Source organism: Chiloscyllium punctatum, chromosome 25 (assembly GCF_047496795.1).
Source record: "Chiloscyllium punctatum isolate Juve2018m chromosome 25, sChiPun1.3, whole genome shotgun sequence".
Lineage (NCBI taxonomy): Eukaryota > Metazoa > Chordata > Chondrichthyes > Orectolobiformes > Hemiscylliidae > Chiloscyllium > Chiloscyllium punctatum.
In genome coordinates, this window is record NC_092763.1 from 41,137,980 (window position 1) to 41,150,448 (window position 12,469).

At 40.9% G+C, this 12,469-nt stretch overlaps 1 protein-coding gene across 8 annotated transcripts in view; it reads right to left on the reverse strand.

Moving 5' to 3' along the window:
- The window catches only part of nhsl2 (NHS-like 2), a 355,128-nt gene that overhangs the window by 19,163 nt on the left and 323,496 nt on the right, over nt 1-12,469 (reverse strand). For all 8 annotated transcript variants that reach the window (XM_072595118.1, XM_072595117.1, XM_072595124.1 and 5 more), the window contains exons 3-5: nt 6,094-6,227; nt 4,135-4,330; nt 1,478-1,609 (exon numbers count right to left, since the gene is read on the reverse strand). In XM_072595118.1, the coding sequence (XP_072451219.1) occupies nt 1,478-1,609; nt 4,135-4,330; nt 6,094-6,227 (462 nt within the window). The remainder of the gene's footprint in view (nt 1-1,477; nt 1,610-4,134; nt 4,331-6,093; nt 6,228-12,469) is intronic.

The window sequence follows — 12,469 nt, forward strand, 5'->3', positions numbered from 1 at the left end:
GATTGCTTAATGAGTTTATATTGTATCAGAATGGACGTTTAACCATTGAAAGTGAATAACCTAATGCCTTTTTGAAAATAAAATAAACGTTACAGAAGGGAATTAAACATTAATTGGGATTTCTCCTCATGTGATGGTAAACTGATAGCTATTATTTAGCCAAATGCTGCCTGACCTGCTGTGTTTTTCCAGCACCACACTTTTCGACTCTGATCTCCAGGATCTGCAGTCCTCACTTTCTCACAGTTATTATTGAGCTACAGATACTCTTTATTCTGACACATAGTGTCTCATCTAATCTGAAACTCTTGCAATGATAAGTACTGAAAAAATATGAAGTGTAAGATTTAAGCTGCTGTGTGCTAGAGGAATACAGGATATATTTGATAATAGATATTAATTGCATCCATTACTAATACAAGTAGGTACTGCTGACAAATAGTGAATGTCTTGTCACTGAGTAAAGCTTATATTTCAGGCAATTATTGATGAACAGTTAAACCCTCTGAGCTGCTCTTAGACTCATCAGGTCATACAGCAGAGCAAAAGGCCCTTCGGCTCACCTAGTCTATGCCAAACAAACAACAAGCTAATCCAATTTTCTTGGCCCATAGCCTACTCTGCCCTGGCATTTTAAATGCTTGTCTAAATGCTTCTTAATTGCTATAAGATTATTTGCCTCAACCATTCTTTCAGGCAGTGCATTCCATATTTCTACCACATTCTGGGTGAAAATATCTTTTTTTCAGATTCTCTGTAAACTATTTATTCCTCACCCCAAACTTGGGCCCTCTAGTCTTAGTCATGCCTCAGTGGCTCAGTGGTTAGCACTGCTGCCTCACAGCACCAGGGTCCTAAGTTCAATTCCAGTCTCGGGTGACTGTCTGTGTGGAGTTTGCACATTCTCCCCATGTCTGCGTGGGTTTCTTCCGGGTGTTCCAGTTTCCTCCCACACTCCAAAGATGTGCAGGTCAGGTGAATTGGCCATGCTCAATTGCCCATAGTGTTAGGTGCATTAGTCAGGGGGGGATGGGTCTGGGTGGGTTACTCTTCAGAGGGTCAGTGTGGACTGGTTGGGCTGAAGGGCCTGTTTCCACACTGTAGGGAATCTAATCTAATCTAAACATCTCCAATAGCAGATACACTGATGGAACCAAGCTGAAGGCAGGAACTCTCTCTACAGCTGAATAGCTGAGAAAATCAACACCAAAATAATTCATGGCGGCATGTGATATTCCCTCCCGTAATATTTAGATCAAGTTTCGCTACTGGGACAGAAATGGGGATTGCATCACTGAAATCCAGATAAGATTAACAATCACTCTACAACTTGGCACTGCAATGAAGTGGGGAGGGTAACCAGCAGCACCCAACAATTATTCACTAATTCAGCTTGACAGGTATTGATTCTCTCAGCTGCTTAATACACTGAAATGCAGCAACAGTCCCAAGGATTTGATCAGAGAGGGGTACTCACCTTGCTGAGGCTGATTAGACTCATGCAAGCCAGTGACTGTCTGTCTCCTCCTCAGCATACTCTTTGGGTTCATTGCAGTCTCTGTGTTAAACAAAGATTGGTGTGTGTTTGCGTGTCGCTCAAGGGTCTCCCCTGGTAAAGAAAGGTAAAAACAAATAAATCTTTCCCAAAACCTTTAATTTTTCCAAACCGAGTTGTACCTGTCTTCAGCGTCATCCCCCATTCTTCATTTCTCCCTTATTGGTTTCGAAAGGAATTGACTGATTCACAGGTTTGTGTGCTGAAAGTGTCCCTGCATCTCTTTGAGTGAATGTTTCATGTGCAGTAAATACAAACATGTTATTTTTCCAGGGGAGTTTGTCAATGCTTGATAAGGATTCAGTTTCCACGAAGTATAGCACTCTACATCATTAACATTCCAAGGTAGGTACAGAACAGGAAAGCTGTCAGGGTTTCCCAGCTGTTAGATTTAGGATCATAGGGGTATATAACTCACAGGAGTATATAACTTATATATAGTCCATTGAACCACCGCTGCCATCCAATATTCTCATGGTTGATCATTCGCTTTAAAGCCTTCATCCATAATTTCCCCGTAACCCCTAACAGCTTTGGTATTCAGAAATCTATCAACCTCTATGTCAATTGAAAGGTATGGTGCTGGAAAAGCACAGAAGGTCAGGCAGCACCCGAGGAACAGGAGAATCTATGTTTCAGGCATAAACCCTTCATCAGGAAGGTTGGGGGGGGGGGGTGGTGGAGAGAAGGGGCTGAGAGATAAATAGGAGGGGGGTTGGGACATGGGGGTAGGGGCTGAAGGTAGCTGGGAAGGTGATAGGTAGATGTGGTAGGGGGTGATGGTGATAGGTTGGAGGGGAGGGTGGAACAAATAGATGGGAAGGAAGATGGACAGGTAGGACAGTTCAAGAGAGTGGTGCCAAGTTGGGGGGTTGGATCTGGGATGAGGTAGGGTGAGGGGAAATAAGGAAACCGAAGCCGACATTGATGCCATATGGTTGGAGGGTCCCAAGGCAGACGCTGAGTCTTTCTTTCTCAAGTCGTCAGACAACTTGGATTTGGCAGTGGAGACAGCCCAGGACTTGCATGTCCTTAGCGGATTGGGAAGGGGAATTGAAGGGGTTGGCCACAGAGTGGTGGGGTTGTTTGGAGCATGGTTCCCAGAGATGTTCTCTGAAACATTCTGTGAGTTGGCGTCCTGTCTCCCCACTGTACAGGAGACCACAGCGAGAGAGCGGACACAGTAGATGAGATGTCCTGGGCGTCCTCCACCACCAAATTTGACGCTTCACCTTCCACCTTGGGACCATCTAACCACATGACATCAACATCAATTTCACTAGTTTCCTTATCTCCCTTCCACCCACCTCATCCCAGATCCAAACCTCCAACTCGGCACCACCCTCTTGAACTCCCACCTGCCCATCTTCTTTCCCACCTATCTGCTCCACCCTATCACCATTACCTTCCACCTGCATCTACCTATTGCCTTCGCAGCTACCTTCCCCCAGTCCCATCCTCCTATTTATCATTTAGCCTCCTGCCCCCCACACCCCACCCCCACATTCCTGATGAAGGGCTTATGCCCGAAATGTGGACTCTCCTACTCCTCGGATTCTGCCTGACCTGCTGCACTTTTCCAGCACCACATCGTTCGACTCTGACTCTCCAGCATCTGCAGTCCTCACTTTCTCTCAATTTCTATTTTAACACTAATTGAGGTAACTATGAAGGATGCTCCTTCTCAACCTCTCCCCTCACCTGAGGCATGGTGAACTTCAAATTAAACCATTGCCAGTTGTCTCTCTGTAATGAGAGAGCAGCCCTATGGTCTGGAAGACTATGGCCACCTGACGTTTAATTTTTAACTCAATGACTGAGGTTCAACATCCATCCATCTTGCAAGGTGGAGAGTTATGTGAATAATTTAAATAAAAAGAGATCACCAAATTTGTGATTTGGTGGTTTTGTTTAAAAAATGCCGGTATTCCCCCTTTAAGCTTTTAAATTGCATTATCTCCCCCTCCAATATTATTTTGATTGAGTTCCCTCCCTGGTTTTCTTCCTTTTGTATCATTTACTTTGATTACACTTCCCCAGGAGGCAGTGGGTATTTTTTGGTTATTTGGGGTATAAATTGGTGATAGGTATTTCAACAAAAAAAAGCTTGGTATTCCCCAGTGAGGGGAATTGTTCAGGAAGGGGAAGTCACAGTCTGGAGTTTGTACTGAAATATGAAATGTAAACAAATAGTTATGGAAGACAGACTAAATCCAGCTGCTTCAGTAAAAGGATAATTAGCAATAAATCAGTGAGTAAGGCCCAGGTCAGCTGGCTGCTGAATGATCACATTTTGCTGGTGGGGCCGTGGGAAGCTCCAGGAGTGGCTTCCCTTTGGCCCATCGGCTGTGATGGGCAATGCCATCTCCCCAAATCGAACATGGAAATTCGATTCCATTCCCCGAGCAGGAAAGGCAGCTGCTGTCACCCCAACGACCTCGACTCCCTTCTCCACTCCGCACTGACTGACTTTGTCCTCAATTCAGTGATCAACCCTGCCATTCAGTTCTGCCTCTCTTTGATTGTCTCCCCAGCCAACAGTGTGAGCCTAACAAACAGGAAAAGGGAATAAACCATACCAGTCACATTGATAGGTATAAGATCCACCTGAGTAGTTCGCGTGTGCTGCCACCTTTTCTCCTCTGGTGTTGATGGTGATATGGGCTGAATCCACTTGTGTGGCTTCTCTGGTGTAGATGGCGAGTTCAGAAATAGCTCTTGTGGTCTTATACCAATGGTGGTTGTCTCATCCTCACTGCTAGATCTTGTGCTTGGCTAACCCAACAGAATATACAAACCAATGAAAAATTGATCTTCAGTAAATGTTTTAAATATACGGCACTGCTTTAAAAAAAAATTCCAGAGTTTGAAGAAAATATTTCAAAAGACCATATGATGTAGGAGTGGAAGTGGATCATTCAGCCCATCAAGTCCACTTGATGGTATTGAATAAGGTTATGGCTGATCTGATAATCCTCAGCTCCACACCGTGCCTTTTCCCCTATAACCCTTGATTCCCTTAATTATTAAGAAATGTTTTTTTCAGCCATAATGATACAGCCACTACCACCTCTGCAGACCAAATTCCACAGATTAGCTATTTCTGAGAGAAAAAAAATCTTCTCCTCATTGCTGTCTCATACAGGTGACCTCCGACTCTGAGATTATGCCCTCTGGTCCTAGAGTTTCCCACAAGGGGAAAACACCTCTCTACATCTATCCCATCAAGCCCCTGAAGAACGCTGTACATCTCAATAAGGTCCTCTCTCACTCTTTTAAACTCCAGTTAGTACAGTCCTAACATAACCCACCTCTTATAAGAAAATCTCTTCATGCCCAAGATCAATCTAGTGAATGGCTCTGTACTGCCTCAGATGTTAATATGACTTTCCTTAGACAAGGAGACAAGCACTGTTCACAATATTCTAGATGTGCCTTGTATAGTTTTAGTAAGACTTCCCTATTTTTATTGCAGTCCCTTTGAAATAAAGGCCAACATTCCATTTTCCTTTCCTATTACCAGCTAAACTTGTTTGCCAGCCATTTGTGATTTATGCCAGAGGAGATCCAAATCCCTCTGTGCTGCAGTTTTCCATAGTCTTTCACCATTTTAATAATATTCAGCTCCTCTGTTCTCCCTGCCAAAGTGCATACCCTCACGGATTCCGATATTATATTCTCTCTTCAAAGCAGACTGTGTCATCCTCAATGCTTGTTTCCATACCCATTTCGCAATTCATGGCAACCAGAGTCAAATTTTGCGAACCTCCAGGACAACACCCTCCTGAACGTATGCTATTCTTCCATCACCTCTGATGAGTCTGTCCTGGTGGTGGGTCAGGATATACCTGGCATAATGATTGTTACATGGTCACCATAAGACTAGATTTTAATTACAGGTTCTTTATTGAATTTGGATTTCACCATCTGACATGATGTGATTCAAACCAGAATATTAACCTTAGGTTTTAAATTACTAGTCTAGTGACATTACCATTATGCTGCCTTTCCCCAAATCTATCCTCTCCAACCCATGTGACATTAATCATGGAACTCTGTGATTGTCAGGAGAATTATTATGTTTAAGAAACATTATCATGCTGTGCATTATCCTATCTGAGAAACTCAAGAAGCACACATGCCCATAACCACACAGATACACATACGGAAACACAAACAAATATGTGCACACATAAAGACAGACACAACACACACTGGTGCTGAGATTGCAATGTCATCCTGCAATGTTCATTGAACCAGGTTTCCTGGTTTAATGGTATTAGTTGTAAATAGACACACAATAGAACAGATGGACAAACATACACGGACACATGCAACACAAACACGTAGACACACAATAAAACATAGATCCACACACTTTTTCAGTTTAATTTTCTTCTGTTAGCAGAGTGAAACTAAGAATTAGTTATTATATCCTGTGCAAAACCCCTGTCGCTGTGTTTTCTTGAACACATTTCTCAATAAAAGATAGCTATATTTTACACTGTCACTAATATGGTACAATAAGAACATCTCACCATCAAAACAAATTCCATACGCTTTTCCCCTTTTCTGGGGCAACTGTCAGGAACAGCCTCTCTGTTGAGAACGGGTTTGTGTCCAAAAGTATTTGCAGCCACTTCGTTCTGTACAATAGGTTCACCAAACTCTTCTGAAAGAAAGAGGCATATTTCAACATGTTAGGGTGTGTTGGAAGAGACGTGGATCAAGATGGGCTGAAAAAAAAATTGCTATTACTTGAGATTTCAACATTTCCAAATTTAAAAGTTAATTTTGAATCCCAATCTTTGCAATTGCAGGCACAATAATTGCTCTGTTACAGACTGTCTAATGGTTGCTTATTATCTAAATGACAATGCAAATGGCTCACTGATGAAATCGAGTTGCTTCATAATGATGGGAGTTATGAAACAATGGCTCACAACCTGAGCAAACAAAACTTTATGTACCCTCCAGCAGTCCAGCCACTCTCTGTGTACAGATATTCTGTATGAAGACTTCTCTCACAAATCAGTTCATTTACTGAAATATCCAATTCTTAAAAAGTTCCTTTAGTAGGAATATTTTTAATCAACACATTTTAACAACTCCAGGAAGATGGGACTTGTGAAAAAGCATTTTTAACAGATCAGTTATTGATGATGTTTAGTGTCTGCTTGTGAAATGGCTATAAAGTTGGATTTTGTTGGTCCTCAAATCACCACAGCAAAGTAGGAACAGTTTGTGTTAGCCCTTCCCCCACCCACCAACTCATCTCCACTCTCAAACAGCATTGCTTCAGAACTTTCCTAATTTACTTTCTAGGTGCAGGTGTTCACTGTCCCTGAAGAGGGTGCAGAAATTATAAAGGGCAGGTAAATATTGCAGGTTACTGCACAGTCTTCCTGCTGGTCATGGGTAGCCTGTCCCCTTAGAAACCTGGTGTTACTTTTAGAGCGGTCATTTAGGTATTCCCTGACAGAAATGTCAACTTGTTATTTGGCGATTTGTTTCATTGCTGTTTACAGAACTTTGTATAAACATTAGCTGCCATATTTTCCAACGTTAAGAAAAAAATAAAATTCAATATTAATTTCACTAGTTATGACATTCTTTACAGTTCCTGCAGATGTAGAGTTAGTACTTAAATGGAAACTCTGACTTTATTTTTTGCTGTTTGAATGAGAGGTTAGAGGTTTCAGAAAATCTCTTTGGAGTGAGTTTGATCATAAGCTGTAATGTATGAAGGGCAATACATAAGTACATGCCCATTTTACACATGCCCAATTTCTCCTATCAAACACCTTTGACTTCACAAACTTCCACAGGCCTTAGCAACAATAACAACTTATATTGATGTAACATCTCTAAATGTGAGGAAATATATCAAAGTGCTTCACACAAGCCTTATAAGACAAAGTATGGCATCGAGCCACATAAAGGAATATTAAGCCAAGCGATCAAAAGCTTGGTCAGAGTCATAGAGTTATAGAGCACAGAAACAGATCATTTAGTCCAGCTCATCCATGCCAATTATGTTTCTGAAACTAGTCCCACTTGCCTGCATTTGGCCCATACCCCTCTAAACCTTTCCTATTTATGTTCCTTTTAAATATTGTAACCATACCTGCTTATACCATTTCCTCTGGTAGTTCACTCCACATATGAACCACTCTCTATAAGATAAAAAAAACCTCTCTGATTCCTTTTAAATTTTACTCCTCTCACCTTAAAAATGTGTCCCCTAGTTTTGAAGTCCTCCCCCCTTGGGAAAAGAGCTTTGCTGTTCAACTTATCTACGTCCCTCATGATTGGATGACTCTATGAGTGGGAGCCATTGGGGAGCACAGAATTGATACAGGAACAGACCTACTGCTGTTAAAGACATAGGCAGAGATTTGGCAGGTCTGCAGTTTACAGAGGAAGAATGTCAGAAACTGGCCACAAGTGCATTGGAATAGTCAAGTTGAGAGAAAACTAAGACATGAGTGAGAAATTCAATACAAAGAACAGGGACAGGGTAAAGTTGAACAGTGTCACAGAGGTGCAAATAGGCAGTATTAGGGATGATGGCAATGCACTGTAGGATGCTGGTCTTGGAATCAATGTGGAACTAAACCTATGGACAAATTGTCTCAGATTTATTGACAGAGAAAGGGATAGATTCAGCAGTTGGGAATGCATTTTGGAGTGGAGAATGAAAGCAAAAGCTTATGTCTTTCAAGATTTAATTGGAGCATGTTGCATAAGCAGTCCTACAATTTAGAGACAGTGGAGGAATTGGTGCTGAGGTCGAGCTGGGTGTTCTGAACATACATGCAAAAGTTAACAATGTGTATTCAGATTATGTTACAAAGTGGCAGTGTATAAATGAGAAATAGAATGGGTACAAAGTTAAATCCTTGTGGGGTCACCAGCTCCAAAATATCTCAATGTTTTTTTTTCATTTGCAGGATGTTGATGTCACTGGCTGGCCAGCAGTCATTGCCTGCACCTAGTTGCCCTTAAGATGGTGGTAGTGAACTGTCTTCTTGCTGCAGTCCATCTGCTGTAGGTTGACCTACAATGCCTTTAGGGAGGGAATTCCAAGATTTTAACAAGCAACAGTGAAAGAACGGTGATATATTTCCAAGTTAAGATGGTAATTAGTTTGGAAGGGAGCTTGCAGGTAGTGGTGTTCCCATATATTTTTGCCCTTGTATTTCGAAATTGAAGTGGTCATGGGTTTGCAAAATGCTTTTGAGGACCTTTGGTGAATTTCTGCAGTGCATCTTATAGAAAGTACACACTGCTGTTACTGAGCATTGGTGGTTGAGAAAGTACATGCTTGTGGATGTAGTGGCAATCAAGTGGACTGTTTTGTCCTGGATGACATCAAGCTTCTTGAGTATTGTTGGGGCTGCACACATCCAGGCAAGTAGAAAGTATTCCATCACAGTCTTGGCTTGTACCTTGTAGATGGATGGACAGGCTTTGGGGAGTAAGGTGGTGTATTACTCACAACAGTATTCCTAGGGTATAATGAAATGTTAATAAATGGAAATCCTGGCCCAGAGATATGGACACTACCCCTGCTCCACAAGCGCCCCCCCCTCTCAACTTTGTAAGATGCATCAACTCAACCTCTATCTGAGTCCCTATTACACTGTTTGTTGGCATTAAATTACTTAGAAATATAACACTTCAGGTGGCAAAAAGAAAATGTTCAGGAAGGAAAATAACATTTAAATAATCTAATACTTTCAGAACTCACATCCCATCGGTAATTTCTAAATCACCATTACTTTGAATGCTTTTAAGCATCATAATAAAACTGATGGACTGTTGCTTATAACTATAGTTAGTGACAAGCCTGCATTGTTATATCCAAAGTCTTCATCTACAATAAATCTCGATTGAGCTGGTTGTCAGTGTCAGCTTCTTTTGAAGCTGTTTGTTAGTTTAATAAGTTAACATAAATGGATGTTAATGAATCCAGTTCCTTTATGCTGTCACTTGCTCCTTTAATTCATTATTTTACTGTTGACCACATGTCACCTGATCTCAGTCCAAAAGCTTTTCTCTCTTGAATATCTGTAAGCCTCACAGTCAGCAAAATGCAAGACACAGTCTGTAGCCTTCAAGTTGTTTGCTGTGCTACCTCACCTACTGAGGTGGTACCAGTCTGTTTTTGTGAGTATTCCACATTCTACCCTTTTATAAACATAAAAATCACTTAAAATTTAGCTGCTGCTGTACCAAGTCCTACTCACTCATCACCCCAGACCTTAGTGCTCTCATTCAGGAAGTTAGTCTGAAGATCAAGGGATTGCTTGTTTACAAATCCCTCCAAGGCTTTACTATTCTCTATTTTGGTAAACTACTCCAACCCCCAAATCATTAAAGAGATTTAGGTGTTTCTAATTCTGGTCTCCGCAATATCCGCAATTTTAAATGCTGCACTATTGGTGATTATGGATTTGGTTGTCCAGTACTCAAGCTCTGGAACTCTTGCAAGTTCACAGCCTTGCTACCTCGCTTAGCACACTCCTTGAAATCTACTTCACTGATTAAAAACGTTATTGGCCCTGATGTCTTGTAATGTGGCTCAATGTCAAATCTTGCTCTTTTTTAACTTTAAAAGTTCCCATAAAAAAACAAATTGTTGCTGATATCCTGTTTCTCCTTTATCCCACATGCATTTATTTAGCACTACTTCAATTGCATCTAAAACTGTTCACCTCAACTATTCCAGAAAGCAGCAAACAACACATTTTAAATCACTCTAAGCAAAAAAACTCTTCCTGATAATCCCTGTTGTTTTTGTTATGTTTATGGCACAAAAATCAAAAACATCTTCTCATCTTATTTTATCAAGCCTTCTCATAATTTTAACCACCTCAGTTAGGTCATCACTCAATTTTGTTTCTGACGAAAGATCCTCAGTTTGTTTAATGTTTTGAAAGTTCTTTGGTGTCTTATTATCCTTTCAATAATATGGAGACCAGAGATCTGTAAAATACTCCAACTAATTGATCTGGCTTCTATGTTTTTACACATTGGGGTGCTTAGGCAATTAGCAATGCAGCCAATTTGCACACAGTAAGTTCCCATAAAATCCAATAAGATAATGATCAAATAAACTACTTTATTAACAATCAATGGGTATGCACTGTCTAGCTAACACAGAGCGCACACTTGTTGCAAAAGTGTTAAAAGATTTCCAGGATTTGTGAATTCATAATCTTTGTGTAGTTCTGTATCTTGAGAAGAGAAAACCATGTTAAAATCCACCTTGCAAAAATGTGATCAGTGCAGGAAAGGTTAATAAATAACATCTGCAGTAAATTTTACAATGGCTGTAACAATATGACTTTCACGTTTGGAAAGAGGAAGTAAAATGTTAGGCAATGTGTGAAATCCGAAGAGGAGGTTTCAAATAGGATAAGCAATAACACTCTTATATGATGCCACCCTTTTAGATATTGACTCTCAGAGTTCTTCCCCTATTTCCAAGCAATCTGACACTTGCCACTCACAAAAGTTCAGAAGTTCATCAATGCTTCATCTGTACAGTAATTATTCAAGCCTGAGCATAAATATTAAGGTTCCAGTTTTCGCCTCAGTCTGGCAAACTTCAACTGATAAAATGAAGGAACATATCTACACTCAGATCCCACTGTCTTCCTGTTGTGTTTCAATGTAAACCTGCTCTTTGAGCAAACAAGCAGGATGGCTATTCTGAATTGTTAAGACGTTGATCAGAAAAGATTTATTAGTATGTTGCCAGAGTTGGAGGGTTTGAGCTATAGGGAGAGGCTATATAGGTTCGGGCTAAATTACCTGGAGTGTCAGAGGTGAAGGGTAACCTTAGTGAGGCTTATAAACTCTTGATGGGCATGGATACGGTAAATAATCAGTGTCTTTTCCCCAGGATAGGGGAGTCTAAAACTAGGGTACAGACGTATAAGGTGAGAGGAGAAGATTTTAAACAGGACCTAAGGGCAACTTTTTAAAGAAGACCATGATGCATGTATGAAATGAACTGCCAGAGGAAGTGATGAAGGTTGGTATGATTACAACATTTAAAAAGGCAAATGGATGGGTACATGAATAGGAAGGGTTTGGATGGATAGGGGTCAAATACTGGTAATCGGGTCTAGAATAGTTTATGATCTGTTCAGTACGGACGAGTTGGACCAAAGGGTCTGTTTCCATGCTGTACATCTCTGTGACTGTAAATGTGCAGATCATGGCTGCTGGCATCTTCAGGTGAGATCTGCAATTTTGGCTGAAGACGTGAGAAGGGAAGTGGCTCCAGCATTCTAGTCAAGTAACATCTGTCAGGAGATAGATATTTTCCAATTATGGTTAATGTAGGAACCAGTGGGAATGTTTTTTTGACACTCTCCCAACTTTGGAGCCTGAGGCCAATCGCAGAATCTTTATTTGTTCTCCGCCTGAAGTCAAAGACTACGGAGTCCCTTGGTCTGTGGCAGCTCCTCCTCCAACCTATCACCTCCATCATGTAGCTCAGCTCGACTATATTCACCTGGCTTCACTCTCACTGTCAATCTGCAGCTAGAGCATCTCCCACAAATGGCCCATCACAGTTATCTATAGCATTCCTCAAGGATCAGTGACCTTCATATATGGAAATAAATTAAGTAAAAGGGCAATTTTGAAGGCATGAAATGAACTCTGGCTAACTCAGACTGGGGTGGGGGAAGCGGGTTAAATCAGTAACTCAGGAGACACTCAATGTCAGACATTTAAGAAGATATTTCAGAATATATGGAAATGATGAATTCCATCACAAAGTAGGACTAAAAAGGGAAGGACTAAGAACAGTAGCTAACTAAGTAAGATGGTTTCAAATTAAAAGAAAAAAGTATATAATACAAGAAAATGTGAGCAGCAAATCAGTAGATTGAG